The sequence below is a fragment of the Trachemys scripta genome, chromosome 3 (genome assembly GCF_013100865.1).
Source record: "Trachemys scripta elegans isolate TJP31775 chromosome 3, CAS_Tse_1.0, whole genome shotgun sequence".
Classification (NCBI taxonomy): domain Eukaryota; kingdom Metazoa; phylum Chordata; order Testudines; family Emydidae; genus Trachemys; species Trachemys scripta.
Window position 1 is genome coordinate 51,577,703 of NC_048300.1, and position 19,606 is coordinate 51,597,308.

Sequence of the window (19,606 nt, forward strand, 5' to 3'; positions counted from 1 at the left end):
ACCCATCATGTTTAAATGAGAGACAGAGCATCTCGTTACGTGGGAGAGGAATCTCCATAGCTCCTGATCATGATCATGCCTCAATACCGCAATCTGAGATGGGCACAAACTAAAACCCACATTCTGGTTTGGATCAAGGTTTCAGCTCAGAACTTTAGCATGACAATTCCAGACACCAAAATAGACACCCTGAGCTTTGGTAAAGTTCAGATCCATATAGGCTTCTGCTTCTCTTCATTATAGAGACTGGCACATGTACTAAAAGGATTGGATCATGTTTTTGGACAAGCTGCCTCTAGAGGGCAGCTTTAAACTGCTAGGATGTTACACAGCAACTATTAGTCTAGGCCAGGGCAGAGGTGGGCAAACTACGGCGGCCTGCAGGACCCTCCTGCCAGGCCTCTGAGCTCCTGCCCTGGGAGGCTAGCCCCCGGCCCTTCCCCCGCTGTTCCCCCTTCCCTGCAGCCTCAGCTTGTCCTGCCACCGGCGCAATGCTCTGGGCGGCAGGACTGCGAGCTTCTGGGGCAGCGCCACTGCAGAGCCTGGCCTGACCCAGTGCTCTATGCTGCGCGGTGCATGGCTGTAGCACCACCAGCCACCGGTGCTCCAGGCAGTGCGGTAAGGGGGCAGGGAGCGGGGCGGGGGGGAGTTGGATAGAGGGCAGGGGAGTTCGGGGTGGTGGTCAGGGGGTGGGGGTGTGGATTGGGGTCAGGGCGGTCAAAGGGCAGGGGGGTTGAATGGGGGCAGGGGTCCAGGGGGGCAGTCTGGAAGGAGGGGGGGTTGGATGGGGCGGCGGGGGGCAGTCAGGGGCGGGGGTTCCAGGGGCGGTCAGGGGACAAGGAGCGGGGGAGGCGTGGATGGGGCAGGGTCCTGGGGGTATGCTGTCAGGGGGCGAGAAGCGGGGGTGAGGGTGGAAATGGGGGAAGGCGGGCCATGCCCCCCTCCCCTAACCCGCCCCCCATACAATTTCCAAAACCCGATGTGGCCCTCAGGCCAAAAAGTTTGCCCGCCCCTGGTCTAGGGCCTGGTCTACACTTACAAGTTGGGTCCACATAACTACGGCACTCAGGGGCGTGAAAAATCCACACTCCTGAATGCCGTAGCTAAACCGAACTAAGCCCCAGCATAGACATGGCTATGGTGATGGAAGAATTCTCCTGTCAATCCAGCTACTGCTATTCAGGGAGGTGGATTACCGACATTGACGGAAAAAATCTCTTCCATAACTATAGGAAGGGTCTACGCTACGGCGCTACCGTGGCAAAGCTACATGGCCTAGCTTTTCAGTAGTTAGAGTTGCTAGCCCTCGAGTGCCATCCAGGACGGCGGCAGTCAGTGAAACATGAGTAAAATGTGCAGAGCTTTTACAGAGGACTTATTTGTCAGGCAGACTTTTCCCAGTTTACTTGTGCCTTTATCACGTTTCACTCCCCTCTTACACAGCCAGATCTTGAGAGATTGGAAGGGGAAGGAGCAGAAACAAATTCTGCTTTGAATGTTCAAGTCACAGAGCTGGATCCTGGTTTTTTTGGAAATATCTCTGAAGTGTGGAAGGGGCTCAGTTCTCTGCTATTGAGGCAAGTTAAGACCCAAAAGCAAAAGTTTAGTCAAAGCTTTGCCTGCTGTTTTGGGGGGAAGAGCAGTTTTCCAAGGCTCTCCCTCAGAAGCCATAACATGGCACAGGACATCTTGAAATGCCATGAGCCTGGCTCAGAGAGATCGTTCCGTGTGCACCTTTCACCAAGTTTGGCTACAGAAACTTCATGCTACTACTAGCGGTTGCAGGAAATTAATACTTCTCCCAGGCAGGTTTTCCCATGAACCCTGCCAGTGACCAGTGTTATGACACGGAGATGGGTCAAGCAGCCTCACCTTTATCCCCTCGATTCTGAATCCCAGGGTTGCTGTAGAACTAATGGTCTCCCTCCACTGCATGTATCGGGGCTTGGTTACTGCATGCAGGTCATTCTCCTCCTCGGTCGGGGCACTGGGATCTACTTCAATCATCTTCTGATACATGTCCTTCCGCAGGCTTGGCTTCTTTCTGGCCTTTGTTAGCTCTTCCTCCAAATACGTTCTGCAAAGGAGGCGGAAAGATTATTAGCAGTTGATGAGTGCGATACGGTTCCAATGTATTGTGGTCACTGTCTGAACATGTTAATAGCACTGAGGAAGGATGGCCCTCCTTACTAAGGGACTGATCCCCCAATATAGTCTGCAACAGGAAGTCCAAGTGCCTTCAATTCCCATTGACTTCACTTGGAAGTGAGGGCACTCAAAGTCCTCACAGGACTAAGACCTAAAGAGGCAGTGTCGTATGGGCAATTTCCAAAGAACAAGAACCCCCAGCACCTGGGGTTGCAATAAATATGTATACAGGCCTCAGGCCACATAACCCATGAACAGGTATTACAAATAAAAACTCAACATTAGCGACCTGAGACGAGGTACAGGAAAAGTCCATCAGCTCCCTTCAGTTACACCAAGAAAGGAGATACAGAAGGCAAATGCAGCATGCACAGAAAAGCTTTTTTATTTCCAGCCCACCTGCCATCATTCAGAGCTCAGACCACAGACAGACATTACAATTCAGGCGCAATCCCAAAATGGTCCAATTTATAACATGTTCCAAGGGCTGGCTCAGTAGGAGCCGCTCTGCCATTTGCGGAGGGGGCCAAGAGAAACACAAGACACTTGTACTGCAGTAGTGCCTGGAAGCTACAGTCAGAATCAGAGCCCTGCTGTGTCAGGCACTGCATAGTTAGCAAAGGTCCTTACCCCAGAAAGCATGTACCTGGGATAACAGAAGATATCCAGGGAGTAACTGCCTATAGAGAAATGTGAAGACATTAACCTACATAAAGACTTGTTTAACTGATCCTGCACAGTTTAGTACCCCAAGTTTCCACCCTGGTGCAAATACTTCAGACAGTCTAAAGTTACTCAGGATTCAAAATTAATATGGCTAAAATCAGATTAGTTCCCCCACTCTGCCTATCCTTGGGGTCCCACAGTTCCCTCCTGACAGGTGTGAGTGGGCTCTGAAGACCCAGGCAGGCCGGTAACACCTCTGTCAGATCTGTTCCAACACAGCTACCCTCCTCTTACTGCTAAATATCTAACAGGACTCTGGGACATTAGATGGTGTCATCTTCTGATCAATTGGTAGAGTTGACATAATGAGAGGTGACTCTATGGGGATTTGCTGAAGCAAGTCAAAGATATCAGCGTAACAGATGACCAAGTTCGGTCCTGGACAAATACTGGATAAACTTAGGATGCCGCTGATGTGGTATTTAAGAGTTGCAGTTTTTCTCCACCAACGGACCTGTTCTGCGAGGTAGTAAGCACCTCTCCTGCACAGTGCAATGTCCAAGTCCTGCCATGTCTTCCTCTCCCTCATTCCAAAGATCAGCCTTCAGCTAAAACTGTCTGGGCCCTCACCACTCCAGTTACTGTAACCTCTTCTGTGGCCCCTCACAACATCCCCTCCAGCCCATACAGAAACACAGTCAGTGGGATCATTTTCCACGACCACTGATCTGGCCACTGCACAACTGCAGCAGGTTTTTGCAATCACCTTCAAGGCTCTACCTAATTTCCACTTGAGCCTCAGATCCTTAACGTGCACCAAATCAGTGTCATCAACAAGAGGGGGGAGGTTTTCTCTCTCACTCAACCCTTCTCCTCTGGAATAAGTTAGGAGCAGATTACTCAACGTTTGTCTTGGATAACTAGTTTGGAATGCTGAGCAAACCTAAACAAGTAGTTATTCTCCCAAGCTAAATGACGCTTTCAAAATGTGCTCTGTCAACTGACCATGTACCATGGAAACTGGCACAATTCAAAAAGAGCGAGAGAGAAGTTGCTACATCCCAACACTTGACTGTTAACAGCATCTGATGTTCCCTTTGATAATCAGCTGACATGCTCTGACTTTTGTTGAAGTCTGTCTTGTGCTTTTTGGTACATGACCCTGCCCCCTCACCGCATACCACGGTGTGCTGCAGCAAACAGGGTATTAAACAGGATGTTTTCACACAAAGCTGTTTTGAGATAGCTTAGTTCGTCTGGCGTTAGTCTGTTTCAGTTGGACTATCAAGGAGGCAAAACCTTGTTCCCACTCCTGTAAAATACAGAGCAGAGTGAAGAGGTGTAACTTTGAACAGGTCTGTACGATTCATGATGGAAAACAATGAGACAACTGGGAGGGGCTGGAGTGCGTGTTCCTCCATTGGACATATATGTCCTTTTCCATAGATTTTATTGTTCTGGGTCCCATTTATCTGAAATCCTGTTCTCTGAACAGACATACCGAGTGTTTATTACCCTTGCTGTGGATTTGGGCCAATCATCTCACAGTGATAACTGTGATAAATCAGGGGGATTGGCAATGAAGTCTTACAGTTGTTTTCAGTCAGCCTCCAGACAGATGTAAGCTGCCACTTCCTAGAGAAACCCGCGGGTGGGGAAAGGGCAGGCTCCTCTAGGACAGGGTGGAAATGCTGAGATAGCATCTGCTCACTCACAAGCAACAGCTATGGCCTGCCTTCGGATAAGTCCCTCTCAGAACAAACACTGTTGCCACCATCTGTTGAACTAACAAGATCTGCTAAGAAATAAACTCTGTGCAGGGTTTGGTGTCTCCACTGCTCTTTACCACGGCCCTGTTGTCACAGTTCACAGCACTGATTTGTGCTCTATAGGTAGGGTCGGAAGGATTTGATTTTTATCGGCAAACGTCGATTTCACTGTGTGCGCGCGCACACGCACACACACACACACTGACAAAAAAAACCTTTCCATCGATGATCATCAAAATTTACAGCTCGGCCAAGTAAGAAAAATGCCGCTTGAGAACTTACTAAAGTTTGATTTAAGGATATTTACTTTACATATTTTGCCGTGTGATGTTGACAATTTGTGTTTTAATGGTTATGAAGGTTGAACTTTCTGTATCTCAATGTCTATTACCATTAAATAATTATTTCTGAAACCTCCATTGTTGCCCTCCCCCCTACCCCCGGCCCCAGAATTTCACACCTCTGTGAAAATGTAAATAGCTAACAATAGAAAAAATGCTTACAACTACACATTGGTGATATTATCCATCAAAATTATAAATACATAAAAATCAAATTCTATCCCTTCCTCCGGTAGCAGACATTCAATAACCTTCACCGTTTGCTGCTTCCCAAACAGAGGACTTGTTCATGATATCAGGCCTTAATCTTCCAACTCATGGATCCCCCATCCTTCCCCACAGGCCTTGCCCCCAGTGGTAAGTTTCACTCTAGAAATACATATGAATCAGTATTTCACAAGCTATAATCCTCAAAGCCCACTTGAAGTAGTAAAGAGTCTAAAAGAATCATTTAACCTACCTGTGAAAATGCATCTAGCTCTGGGGCAGCCATTGAATAGTTTAGGAGAGCAGGTGGAAAGCCACCCAGTTGAAATGCAGTGGGAATTCAGGAAGGCAGAATGTAATTACCACAATGTGAATCTGGCCAGGACATAGAGGTTATTCATAAAGTCGCACCACATCTTTAATAGCTACAAGGGATCAAAACCTTGATTTTACATCTTCAGAATAGCAGAACAGGGCCACCTAACACAATGGTAGGAAATTGCTTTGACACTGACTGAGAAAAAGTATCACCTACTGAAATTCCACTCCGTATAGCAGGGGTGGGCAAACTTTTTGGCCCATGGGCCACATCTGGGCATAGAAATTGTATGGTGGGCCATGAATGCTCACATAATTGGGGTTGGGGTGCGGAATGGGGTGAGGGCTCTGGCTGGGGGTGCAGGCTCCAGGGTGGGGCCAGAAATGAGGAGTGTAGGGTGCGGGAGGGAGCTCTGGGGTGGGGGGAGGACTCCAACTGGGGGTGCAGGCTCTGGGGTGAGGCTGGGGATGACAGGTTTGGAGTGCAGGAGGGTGCTCCGGGCTGGGACCGAGGGGTTCGGAGGGCAGGAGGGGGATCAGGGCTGGGGCAGGGGGCTGGATGGCTCAGAGGTGCAGGCTCCGGGCAGTGCTTACCGAAAGCAGCTCCCGAAAGCAGTGGCATGTCCCCCCTCTGGCTCCTACACGGAGGTGCAGCCAGGCAGCTCTGCTGCGTGCTGCCCCATCCGCAGGTGCTGCCCCTGCAGCTCCCATTGGCTGCAGTTCACAGCCAATGGGAGCTGCGGAGGCAGTGCGTGGGGCAGGGGCAGCATGTGGAGCAGATCCCCCTGGCTGCCCCTATGTGTAGGCGTCAGAGGGGGGTCATGCTGCTGCTTCCAGGAGCTGCGTGGAGTGGCCCCCAACCCTGCTCCCTGGCTGGAGCTCCGGAGCTAGGCAAGCCCCAGCTCCAGCGGGAACTCAAGGGCCGGATTAAAACAGCTGGCGGGCCAGATGCGGCCCGTGGGCCGTAGTTTGCCCACCTCTGCCCTATAGCATAGTTTTTGGAAGTCTCTCTGCCAGCTACTGTCTCAGTTCAATCCTGTTTTGTACTGGGATCCTGTCAGAGTCCAAGTACTTTGGTATGGCAGATTGGATACCCCAGCAAGACACAATGCAGCAAATAACCCTGCTGTATCCCTTCACGCTTTAACACTTCACATCCAGAGACCAGTTACAACAAAGCTATTCTCTTAGGTAGCTAAGGACTAGCTCTCTGCAGATGGGCCATGCTTTCTTTCTGTTTTGCCTATGCCCAGGCAGTGGTGCTCAACGGCGCTTTACTTCCACATCTCAAGTAGAACGCAAGGGGGCATGTGCTAGAGAGAATACGTGGACGGGGTTATGCGTATGTCTCATGGGACCTTGCTAGGCCAGCTTATATCTGTTTCAGAAACCAAGGCATCTGATCACATGGCAGGACATTACCAGAGCCTCCTCTCTTTTAAAACCTCACCTGAAACAAAGTGGCGAAGGGCTGTGGCTTCAGTTAGCACAGGGGTAGGCAATCTATGGCACGCATGCCGAAGGTGGCACATGAGCTGATTTTCAGTGGCACTCGCACTGCCCGGGCCCTGGCCACTGGTCCGGGGCGCTCTCCATTTTAATTTACTTTTAAATGAAGCTTCTTAAACATTTTAAAAACCTTATTTACTTTACATACAACAATAATTTAGTTATATATTATTGACTTATAGAAAGAGACCTTCTAAAAATGTTAAAACGTATTACTGGCATGCGAAACCTTAAATTAGAGTGAATAAATGAAGACTCGGCAACCACTTCTGAGAGGTTGCCGACCCCTGAGTTAGCATGTAACTTTTGGGTGGGGGGAGGGAGTGGGCAGTGTGGTCTGACTGAAATACTCACCCTCTGAGCATAGTGAGGAGTCCAGAGTCTCTTCATTTGTGGATACCCTTCCCTCTCCCTCTCAGACTCCCGTAGGCTTTATCCATCACCTGTGCCCCTACGAATCTGATTTTAGGCTGAAGGTAACTGGAGGAGGCCGCTGCCTTCCAAAGCAAGGCAGTATTGCTTTCCGCTTGGAAAGAAGAAGGGTGGCAAGGCGTAAACAAGCACTCTCTGCCTGTACCCACAACACTGTATGGAGTACACTATCTTCACAGCATTGCCAGAATGGGAAAACCCACAGCTCCTGCTTGGCTGGGAATAGCCAACAAGTCAGCTTAGAGGAACACTTTAACCTTCTGGGGTGTAACATATTTGAGGAGATAAGCCTGAATCAAAATCCCATTTCTGACAAGCCAGAGTATACTTCTCAATCCTTTGGCTTGGACCCTTGCTCTCTAGATTCCTAAATTCTCTGCTAGTCACTGAACATTATAAACTTCATGTAGCTGCAATTATGGGTATAAGCCTCGTTTTGTATTGTGGTAACACCTAGGGACCCTGAGCAGCTATGTGTTAGGAGCTGTACACAGCTGGAAGTAGACAGTTCTTTCTTTATTATGCTAGCATGTGGAGGCCACAGTCAGCAAGCCAGGTCTGGTGTAACAAACAGCAGTCACAGCATCCCAGCTGCCTAGCCACTGTCGAGATCCTGCCCTGGAGGCGTTAGGAGTTGAAAATGCAATTTGCTTTCCTCATTGAGTCTCCATTGGTAAGCTTTAGTGTGCACCTTTTTGCACCATTATGTCTATTTTAATACAAATGCTGTTTTGACTCCACTGCATTGCAGATCTCCCCTGAAAGTCAAGCTCTAGCTACCTACTCGGCAATCACATGCAGATGATTTTGCCTAATTCCACGCACTGATAACAGTGTGGCAAAGGGATATACAGCCCCTTTCACAACTTCCTGCACTGCTGTAGCCTCCCAGCTTGTCAATGACACCAACACAGACCGGGCCTACAGGTCACTGCCGGTGCAAGCAAATTTTAAGGAAAAGATCTTCCGTAACCTCCTTGACGAGGATGTGCTCTTTTGGGCAAAGCATTGGTTAACCCTGCTCAGAATATTTTTCTACTTGTTCATGCAGTAACTTGAACTTCATTCCCCTTCTGTGAAGCAGAGGCCAACCAAAACAGTGCAGCAGAACAGTCTGCCTCCTTTCAGAGATACAAAGAAAAGCACATGGGCAAATTTACTAGGACAGGGGGTTTTCTTGTGGGGGCTTGTGAACAAGATTTAATTGTCACCCCAGGGGACAGACCCAGTCCCCATTTCCTCCAAGTTACACTTCAACCCATGCCCAAGAGGAGCGGGGGGAGGGATGCTGCTAGTTTGGAGACTGCCAGCATTCCATTACCTGCATTCCTCCCCCTCCGGAGCGGGAGTATGGGTTTTGTGTCTGACAGTCTAACATGCCAGTTCATGTTTCACATCAGGAGTTCAAAAGGGGAAGAAGAAGAAGGAAAAAAAGGAATTCCTCTCTTCCCACAAGAGCTGTCAGCTTTTCCAGAAAGCATAAGCGTCTCTACCACATCTAAGCTTTAAGTCTGTCCTTTACAGGGATCTAAAACCCAAGCTGGCTAGTGGTTTATATCTGGCCTGAATCTGCATACTGGCTTTGGGTTTCGACATAAAAACTTAAGAACCTGATCCTGCAATGCTTGCCTATGTGTAATCCTTACTTGCTCAAATAATCCCATTGAAGTCAACAGGACTAGTTCCATGGTTAAGGTCTGCATAGCTAAGCGTTTGCAGGACTGAATTTTAATAGTTCGTAGATGGGTTCCAAGGAAGACTAGGATACATATGCTCACCCTTTGTGAAAGGCTTCAGGATTCACTGATGAAGGACAGAGTAGAATATTATACACTGTATCACAAAGAGCATGCAAGAGCTAGTAAGAAGTAAGGGGAAGGATAAAAAGCTGTTTGAACTCAGATCTCAAGTGGAGCGTGTGAGGCAGAGATACAAGAAGGCTGACAGCTAGCACCAAGGCCTTCGCTGTAGCTTGAATGGGCTAGAGCCCCACATAGAATACACATATGCCCTGATGATTTCCTTGGGGCATCTCCCAGAACATTAGCGGTCCGGATAGACCTTGTCCCAGCACTCTAGAATGTACTTTGATAGTGTAAAACATTAGGTGGTAAATGCTGTTCTTCCTTCAGAGAGGGGTGCAACTCCCTGGTGCTCTTCACCACAGTGCCAGAGATGGGTGTGCGACAGCACTGTTCGTGTTTTAGTCTAGGTGTGTGATGTCTAAGAAATGCTACCCCTGCCTGGACGTAAGGCAAACTTGTGGTGGGAGCTCCCAAGCAGGGTCTCTCTCTGTGTCTCACTTCTTTTTAAAGCTGCTTCATTCGAGGATTTCTATTCTGACCCCTATTCAACTCCTGAAATGCACGTCCCCCCACTTAGATCAGTGACCTTGTGGTTGAGAGAGCAGGGCAAGGTACTGTCTGAAAAGCTGCCATCCCCAGGCCCCCGGAACAGCAATGGGCTACTAGTGCAGACTGATGCAACACCAAGCAATCCACTTTCACAGTACACCACAGAGTCACCAACATGTGACTGCAGGAGTCTGTTCCACCATTTCCCAGCCCAGGTTTCCTCTTGTGTCTCCCACCCCCACCCGCTTGGCTTCTCTCTCTAAAGCCCTGGGCAATAGTCATCCATGGCCAGGTGAGCCTGTCAGAGTAGCTAGTTTGCTCTGGATATTGTTTACTCGGGTATTATGTTGCTTTAAGCTCTGGATTTGGATTCTTGAATTCATGCTGCTCCTTTCTGCTCAGTTACAAGCCAATGCACCTAGCAGCACTAACCTGACTCCCATCTTGCAGTCCATAACGCAGGGGGAGTCAAATTCAGCCAGCAGGTCTTCCATCTGATTGTACCGCTCCCCATCCTTCACTACATCCCCATGGTAGGCAGGAACAAAGGGCTTAAGGACGTCGTTCATCAAGCGGTCCAAGCAGCGCTGCTCAGATTCACAGTGCTTCTTGAGTATCCTGCCATTGGCTGCAGCCTTGAAGCTACCTGAGAGACAAAAGGCAACACAGTGCTTACGGGTGCAGACCCTTCGCAGAGGAGAGCAGGCTGATAGACATGAAGCCTCCTGCCCCTGCTGACATCCCCACCCAGAACAATCAAGGTATACTGAACTGCTATTGAGTGTTTACATAGTGTCAAAGGTTAACAGGATCTGACATGACAGACCTTAAGTCAGAGTCAAAGCTATATGTACTACTCATTTGGGGGGGGGGTCCTCTATCACTCTTTCCCTGCCCCCCGAACCACTGCCTATAAGCATGGTAGCTTCCAGGGACTGATGAAGGAGAGTAACACCCCCGCACATTGCTAAGTGGCAGGGTTTGAACTTGGAACCTTCATCAGCCGAGCACAAACCTCCACTGTTTGAGTGACAGGAGTAACTACAGCATCTGGCAGCAGTGACAGCACTACACTTTACAAGCATGCCACACTGGGATCTCCTTAATCTCCACACTAGGCAATCTAGCATTTAGATCAGACCCTCCCTCAAGCCCCGGCTTCCCCAGAGACAGATTCAAGGTGAGCACTTAATGAGCGTCACAGAGACAATTGAGGCCAACACAGCTGATTAACTGAACAATCAGGAGACTTCCCAACATTTCATTAGTCTCACACCCTGGAGGGTTCCCTTGATGACATGGCACAGCTCAACCTTCCACAGCTCAACCTACCTGCATGCCCTGCTAGTTGAATCCAAGGATACTTTTTCTTGAAGGACATAACAAAGGGAGACCACTGCACCATATTTTTGATCTTCCGCCATGACTTGCTCTAAGGAAACAGAGAAAGGCATATAGTGGGTCAATTTTTTGCTGTTCATAAAGCTGGCTTAGAGAGCAAGTTTGTGGATTTTGGGGATCGGGGAAAAGAAGGCCAACACTGAAGGGTGAAAGAGAAAGGAGCACAGGGAACACTGCTTCTCCCCTTTCTCTTCTGCCCCTGTGCCAGGCTGGGCTAGGAGCAAATAAGTCATTGGATCTCAATTATCAATTCACATTGGCATAAATCAAGAGTGACTCCATTGAAGTGAATGGAATTTCAGTTTTACACTGGTGAAAGCAAGATCAGAATCAGGCCCATTGGCTCAGGAGAGCACCCAGCTGCATTATATACAGCAGAGTCACCTGCTATCCGAGGACAGGCTGTCCAAATGTTTGTCAAGAAAGCTTCTAAAACATTTCTGGGGTCCACCCTGGACAGCTCGTGAGTTAGAATTCTAGAAGTTGTAGTAAGATTTTACAGGTATGCCAGCATTTGTCAGGCTGGCAAAACTCCACTTCAGATCCACAAGCAAGAAGCCTATTTTTGTTCCCACTGGAAGACAGCTGCTTTGGTCATTAAGTATTGAGTCCGTGAGTGTATGATTGACGAACCAAACCCAGAGAGTCAGCACATTTGAGAGAACAGTTCGCTTCTGACATATGGTATTTGTTGTTAGATAGATTTATTAGTATAAATACTTGTGTGTACCAAGCGGGGTTGTACTCAAACATAGGAAAGCCTCTTTCAAAGACGCAGTCTTTCCTGAAGAAAGTTGTTTTCCCTAGATTGTTCTGATGGAACACACAGCTAGTAAGAGGCAGAGATATTTCTTATCTCAACACCAGAAGGCTGTGCAAACAATCCGTGCAGGCTATATACAACAACAACAACAACGGAAAAATGCCTAATTGCACAAGATGAGACAACCAGTGCTTTTGTCCTGGCGACTCGAGAGCAATTGAGTTCAGCTTGGAAGTGCACATTAAAGTTACCGTCATTTGCTCAACCTTAAAAATGCACGTAGGAGAGCAGCTACCTCATTCCATACAGTCTGGAGAACCAAGCTTCATTCCCTATCCATCTGCAAGGGGTGAATGAGTGATCCAACATTCCCAGTCCTTAGGGCATTTACTTGGAGTGAAGTCACAGGCCAGAGTCAGGCAGCTAATATTGTAGCCAATGCATTTAGGAAGAGGGAATTGATCTGGGTGCAGAAAACAGATCAAAGTTTTTAATTTCCTAAGCCATCCCGCTGAAAGTCACTATTGTATGAGTTTGGGGCCACTGCACTCATCAAGGTTGCTAAGAGCAGCTGTATGAAGTCTTAGCAACAGAGAAACACAGATGTGGGGTGGCCACTTATCTGAAGCTCTGAACTCAGTTTTCAGACAGCAGGTTCTCCTACTATCTTGGTGTGATTTTATAGAGTGCAGGGCCATGTGGCATTAGAAGTTTTAACATTAAACCGCAAGAAGCATGCATTAGATTATGCCATTAAAGCATGGACCCAAGTAAGGGGAAGTGTGAAGCTGCTTTGCCTCCTGGGGTAATCATATGCAAGAGAGAACAGGCTGCACCAGATTTCAGACTGACCTTCCAAAGGGAGTAAGGGTGAGGTAGGGCCAGGTATCTTTGTGGGACACAGTGAGAGAGCAGTCCCTGCACTCCACGGGGTGTCAGGCTCTTGCATGGGATGCACAATGGAGGGAGGGGACAGGGAGGATCTGGACATACGATCTCTCCCACCAGAGTGCATGGATTGGCCACTCACCCTTCCAGGTAGTTATTGGGGAATCAGGGGTGTCAGTCTGGTCCTGGGCTTGTTTATAGACCAAATGTTTGTCAAGAAAGATCCCAAAACGTTAAGATCACCCGGGGCCTCTGTCTCTCTTGCACTTTGCTGTTCAGGATTTATTTATTCAAGCTGCAACTTTGCCAGGTTGGATCAAGAATGCAGAAGGCAGCTCCCTACCTGACATGTGGATGAACGCTTTCTTTCCAAGTAAAATGCCAGAAGTTGTGTGCTTTGGCTGTTCTTTGTTCTCTCTTGGCAGAGTGCACAGGGGCTTTCCCCCTCCTTTTGTTTTCAAAATAGTAACATTGAGTTCTGACTGTCACTGATTAATTGATTTATTTATTTATTTTAAAAAGGACTCCAGTCCGCAAGGGAGTTAGGCTTCAGATCAATGCGACCCAACTTGTCTAAAATAAAAGGGGGAATCCTCCCACCAACGCAGAAGCATAAGTCACTCAGTCCCAGGATACAAGCCAAGGCAACAACTGTTCTTGAGCCAAGATTTTGTTTTTCGGTGGTTAGAGGTTTATAGCAAAAGCCTTGATGTATTTCAAAGCATGAGCTAAATGACGCCAAGTGACTCCCGGAGTAGTGGTGGCCATCTCAATGCCTTCCCCAGCAGAGGCTTTGAGAGATATCCAGATAAGTCCTGCTCTGTCAATTCTGTCTTTCTTCTCCTACACCAGACCCAAAAGCCTTATTGGCAAAGAAAATAGAGTTCTCACAACTCTGGGATGGGCTAATCCCCTGCCCCTGGCAACTCTTTAACCTGTTGTGCTAACTAGCGGGCACTGAACCGACAGAGTGCACTTTCTAGTCAGTTAAGCAAGATAGGGATCTAATGACCAGCTGAACCAGGGTCCAGTGTTGCCTGTCCTCAGCATGTCCACAAGCACAGCACATTCCCACTACTTTACACCCCTAGGAAATGGTTCTGATCCAGATCTAGGACAGGTGTTTGCAAGCCACACTTAAATGCACAACCCCGTTTTCAGAGTTACTGCTTTTCCAGCAGGCTTGCACATACTAAACAGTACCTCAAGCCCTGCCAAGCAGTCAGACCTTCATCCAACCAAGGAGGTGCGACGATAGGGAAAGAACCTGAAGTGTTACTGAGTGGCCTTGTATTTCAGGGGAGGAGATGTTTACTTGGAGCAGCTGTGCAGAGGATTTTGAGTAGAGCGGCAGTGTTTGTCTCAAACTGCAGAAGTCAGCTCCAGTTGAATTCAAATGACCTTGGTGAACAGGAGTATACTTGTGTGCCTATGACTTGCTAGAGTTTTCTATGGGGATATTTGGGAAATTTCAGGCCATGATTTGCAGCGTTTCAAGTTGGCTCTGGTGTGTGGGAATAAGCAGCCTATTATAGGCTCAGCCTATCAAATACCATGTGACCTACCCAATGTCACAGTCCACCCCACTCCTCAGTAGCCATTTCTATCGGTTTCTCAGAGGCATAAATTCACTTGAGCTCTCCCAGTACAGAAGACAGGGTGTGCTTAGTCTCTGCCCTTGCAATTCCTTTGGGAGCCATCTTTATTTTACATTTGGCCTGAAATAAGCACTTCCCAGCTTTACAAGGAAAAGTTTGCTTCACCAATAGAGATCTCTTGTGCCATCAGCCCAAGGCCTACAGTGTATTATTCCCAGCCCAGAATGCCAGAGCAGCTTGTTTTCTGGCTAGAATTTTATTGGTTGGGTGAAAAACAAGTGTTTGGCTTCTCTGTTACTGTAGTGATTAACAAGCAAGAATTTTTGCCAGGGACAATTGCCCTGCTGAACTGGGGAGCTGCCTGACACTTCTGTCCCCTGTAAAATGAGATCTAACATCTCCTGGAGGAGACCAGGGTTTATTTTACTCTGTCAAGTTTCATCGTGACCACAAACCTTTCTGTGGCCCCAGAATCCACAAACCTTCCCCCTCACGGGAGTCACTCTCCCAGCCCACTCTTCACCCCACAGCTTTCCCCTTCCCTATTCACATCTCCCACATGGCTCCAGGCTTGTCTGCCTAGGTACACAGCGCCCTCATCCAAAACGCTTCCTGATGCAAGGGGGGCTCCAGGCCCTTGCGGTGCCCAAGCATTTCCTCCCACACACACACATGCACATACACACTCCTGCTGACACCTGCGAATAGGAACACCGCAGTCCAGGCAACAACATTTTTTAAACAGGCCCTTTGGTGAGGTGTTCCATAGAGAGCATCCCCTCCAAGCTTTAACGTAACTGTTTGTTTGTACTTCAAGAAGCTATTCCGAGCTAGGTATAAGATCAAGCCTACAGTTACCTGTGTAGGTCAGACTGCATACGTAGTTACTAGGAGAGTGTTACTTGCAGGTGGTTGACAGATATTCAGAGTAAATTATTCTTTAGAACACTGGGAACCAGCCTATTTGAAGAGTCATGTGGTGTTATAGAGCAGTGAAGTGTCAGTTGGTACACAAGATGGTGGTTTTGATGAAGTTATGCATGTGCCTGACCATTTCAGGAAGGCTTGTATGCACTGAAGTCAATGGCACTACGCGTGGTTAAAATGAAGCACATGTTTAAGTTCTTTGCATGATCAGGGTCTATGACATGCACAGCCATGCTGCATGTATGCTGTCCTTAGGTGAGGTTCGGAAGAGCCAGTTCTCCAGTTAATGGTGCAAGGGTTAATTTAATATAACTTTGCAGCACCACTAGAGAGTGCATAAGTGGGGCAGGTAGGGAAGGTGTTATAAATGTAGTGTGTTCTCGCTGCATCTAATCTGTTTTAACAGCAGCAGCAAATGCAGAGTGATTAGCTATTTTGTGCTAAACTATTCAGCAGTGATGAAAAAATATTCAGTGAAGAGCCCCATGGGGCAGGCTACGACACTTACTTATGTGGCAGTGAGGCTAAATATTACATCTATAGAAGTAGACTCTCTAGACTTACTTCTGCAAGAACTCTTAGTACCTGCAGGTTCACTACATCTCCCTCAGTCCCAATAAGGCAGTAGCTACTGACTAGCTTTCATCTGTGCATCTTTGGATGCTAGTTTGGGGCCAGTCCGGCTAAGTGCCCTAGATGGGGAGGAGGGGTAGCTCAATGCCTTTCAGGGTCAGACATTTAATTCTAGTGCTCCCTTTTGGCATATGGAGGAGGAGGGTAGAGAAAACACCGTTTTATCTACTGTGTTTACCTTACTTATCGGGAGGCTAAGACAGGCTGTGGGCTTCCCCTATCTGTCGACAGAGCTTGTATGGAAAAACCAGACAAGAACTCAATGCCAGCCCAGAATTTCAGAGGAAATATTTTGTTTCATTAGATTAAACAAAATGTGACTGATGAGATTGAGGTTTGCTGTATATTTGCCCTATGGCTGATGGCTCTTTCAAGCAGGTGAAGCATGACTGGTCAAAGGAGTTGCACCTGCTGAGACCCTCCTTCCCTTTCCCTTTCCTGGTATAGATTTTGAAGGGGTTTTATTGATATTATTTCCCTTATAGATTGCTTTGTGAGTGAATTCCCCTTACTCCATATTGAGCCAGAGATGTGTGGCAACCAGGTTAATTAGCTGCAATTATGGCATCCAACAGTTTTATAGGGCCAATTGTTCCTGCAAATTGCTTGAGTCAGGCTTGTACTGAATTATTTCCTTATTGTTATTTAATATGAGCACATTATGTTAGCCAAGTCTGAAGTCGACCTCAGGCTTGGAAGAGGATGAGAGTCCAGGGGCACTTTCAGTCAGTGATTATTCCATATCCTAAAAACAACGTCACTCCAGTTAGAACGTGAAAGAGTCTGGAGTCAGAACAGACCGAGGGAGATGTTAAGAAGAGCTGAGGCAGTCTCTACAGGAGGCTGTGATCCACAGTCCAGTGCAGTAGTGCTGAGTCGCCACTGTTTCCACTCACTTCATGGGAGCTGCGATGCGCAGCTGTTCTGAAAAGTCAGGCCCTAATTATATTGCATCCATACTGGAAAGAGTCAAGGACAGAGGCAGGGATAGAACCCAGGTTCCTAACTCCACTTACAGACACTCCCTCCCCCTTTAGGATTTGACAGTTTACCCTCTAGGTTTCCATTTTCACAAGTAGACACGGCAGGAAGGAGTGAACTTGAGTAACTTCTAAAATTCATGCAAGAAACTGGTACTGAGATTTACGTTTGCTGGGCAAGCAAGCTAACTAGCTCCTAGACAGAGCTTGGCAAACGTATGATTACATACAGTGGGATGGACGGCCAGAGCAGAGGCCTGGACTCAGTAACCCAGGAGGCCCCTTCCAGTCCGACGTCCCTGTGTGCAGCACATTAACAGTCAACAATCCCCAGCATTTATTGAAAAACTGTCCATGACCACCCATGCATTTAATGATGTCCTTAAAATGACCACTGCAAGCCATTCACTTCTCATGCAATGCTTGAAAGACTGCAGTGTCTGGAAAACCTGCCGAGAACTTTGTCCCCCACACACCCCTCACGCGCAATCCCCCCCCCCCCCTTAGGCTTGCTAGGAGTCACAGTGTGCAATGTTCAAAATACCCTTACGGGATCAGTGCACACCTGCAGTGCAGCAATTCTCTCTGCTCCTTAGATTTAAAGTGAAACCATCAGCCCCACCAAAAAGGGAACTCCAGCCACAGGGGTTGCTTGGTTGCATTGTGACAAGTCACACGAAGTTCAGTGATTGTCAGCAGAACTTGGGAGTGCTTTTGGGGCATGTGGGGAGCGGGGAGAGGAGGGTTCAGTGAAGCACATTTCAGGATTAAAGGTTAGTGATTTGCTTCCAGAACCTTCTGCCTTGTCTCACAATAGAGAAGGGCAGATTTTGCACAACATTCATCAGAGTACTAAATAAAGCAGAGAGTGTTTGCCCACAGAGTTCACTGTATGTCAGCCTGTTCTGAGGCCATGGTACACGCAGCCAAGGGAAAAAAGGCCATTTAGTTTTCCATGTTTAAAAGAATGAATGTGTTTTCTTTCAGTCTTTAAAAAGTAGTTAAGGTTTCCCTAGTGATGATTGTTTCCCTACATGAGGAAAAACCTTGTACCTCCTGAAGCGATAAGAAGGACAGCTTTATTCATTGTATAAGCTGCTGATGTGCAGATTGCAACAGCACAACCTATATGCAAGCCCTGGCAGGCAGATGCTTCCGGCTGAATAGCTCATTTCTGCAACCAAGTTTGTAAACCTGTCTTCAGAGCACTGGAATGTTCTGGCACACAAGGGAGCAAAACAGTGCTGACCTAAAGAGACTTTAAATAGAAGACACTAGGGTGGCATTCCCGAAGGAATCTATAACAGAGCTCAGTTGTGCTCCTTCCTTTTAGAGTGGAGAATTTGCTATTCCTTCTTCCCAATCGTGGGGAAAGAAGAGAGACCGTGATCTTATGACTTCTCCGGTTCCATCATCAGACCATTCCTACTTTCCATCGGCTTCCATATTGGACATCCAGTTGGTCCAATCAGCAACTTTGCTGTCCCCTGCCATTGTGAGAGCCACAAAAAGGGCCCACGCCCTCACCTCACTGGAAAACAGAAGGCAATGAACTGCCCTTGAGATCTGCAGCAGTTGATACTCCATATTATACCCATTGTCCCTCACCTAGGAACCCCCCCTTTCCCGTGTCTCTTGCTGGTATGGACGCACTGGCTAGAGATGGGTTTATTTGTTAGAGCACTAGCTCAAAAGGGAAAGGCTTTGGATCTGGGTTTTTTTTTTTTTTTGTCTAGTCAAATAGGCATTTAATTCATGCATCTGCGGGATTCAACCTCAGCAGTTCATTCAAAATCTGGTCCTAAGCAAATGCCCGTCCGGTTCTTACACTGCACGCATCACTATGGTATATGCAAAGCAAAGATACTCTTATGACTAATGCCCGATTTTGCACAAAGGATCGTCAGTGGTTAGGGCATTAGCCTGGGACTCTGGAAACCCAGGTTCAAGCCCCTGCTCCACCACGGACTCCCTGTATGACCTTGGGTAAGTCATTCTACACCTCTGTAACATGGAGATGATAGCTGTGCCCTACCTTAGAGGGGTGACGTGGGGACAAATACATTAATGATTGCAAAGTGATCAGATACTATGGTATAGTACCGAGGATAGATCTGCTCTCACCACAGCTCCTGGAGAGTCCATCATCACACACAGAGACTTGGTACTGCATGGATATGGTAGTGTGTGTATTATTCCTGTGAAGTTAGACGCTATGCTTTTTCAGAATCAGTATAATTCTACATAACAAGGGCTTGTTCACCCTGTCAAGCTGTCCTACAGGGCCAATGAGCTTGAATACCAACCTCAGGGCAGCCTGTTAAGAGCCAGGACACAAACCCCAAATTGGTTATGAGTTCTACACTTAGATTTTTCCAACCAATCATCAAGTGTAAACTCCTCAGGCACTATAACAGCCTGAAAATGGAGTCACAGACAGTCTCCTTGGGTACTATGATCTGTCTCGCCACCCAGGTGAGTCTGCTTTTGTGATAAATGGTCACTTACACCCCTAATCACAGCAATATTTAGGTTACTTCCAGTCCCAAAAGACCAGTCACTTACCCTAGGTCAATTGCACCTTAGATCTCACACCAAAGACACTTGTAGCCAACCTACTGAACTATATACAGATTTATTAATAGGAAAGGGAAAGAAGAGAGTTATTTACA

General features: G+C 47.6%; 1 protein-coding gene across 1 annotated transcript in view; it reads right to left on the reverse strand.

The window, feature by feature from the left end:
* Positions 1-19,606, reverse strand: part of ITPKB (inositol-trisphosphate 3-kinase B) — a 113,070-nt gene that overhangs the window by 15,827 nt on the left and 77,637 nt on the right. The window contains exons 3-5 of the mRNA XM_034764712.1: positions 11,077-11,176; positions 10,177-10,390; positions 1,873-2,077 (exon numbers count right to left, since the gene is read on the reverse strand). Coding sequence (XP_034620603.1) covers positions 1,873-2,077; positions 10,177-10,390; positions 11,077-11,176 — 519 coding nt within the window. The remainder of the gene's footprint in view (positions 1-1,872; positions 2,078-10,176; positions 10,391-11,076; positions 11,177-19,606) is intronic.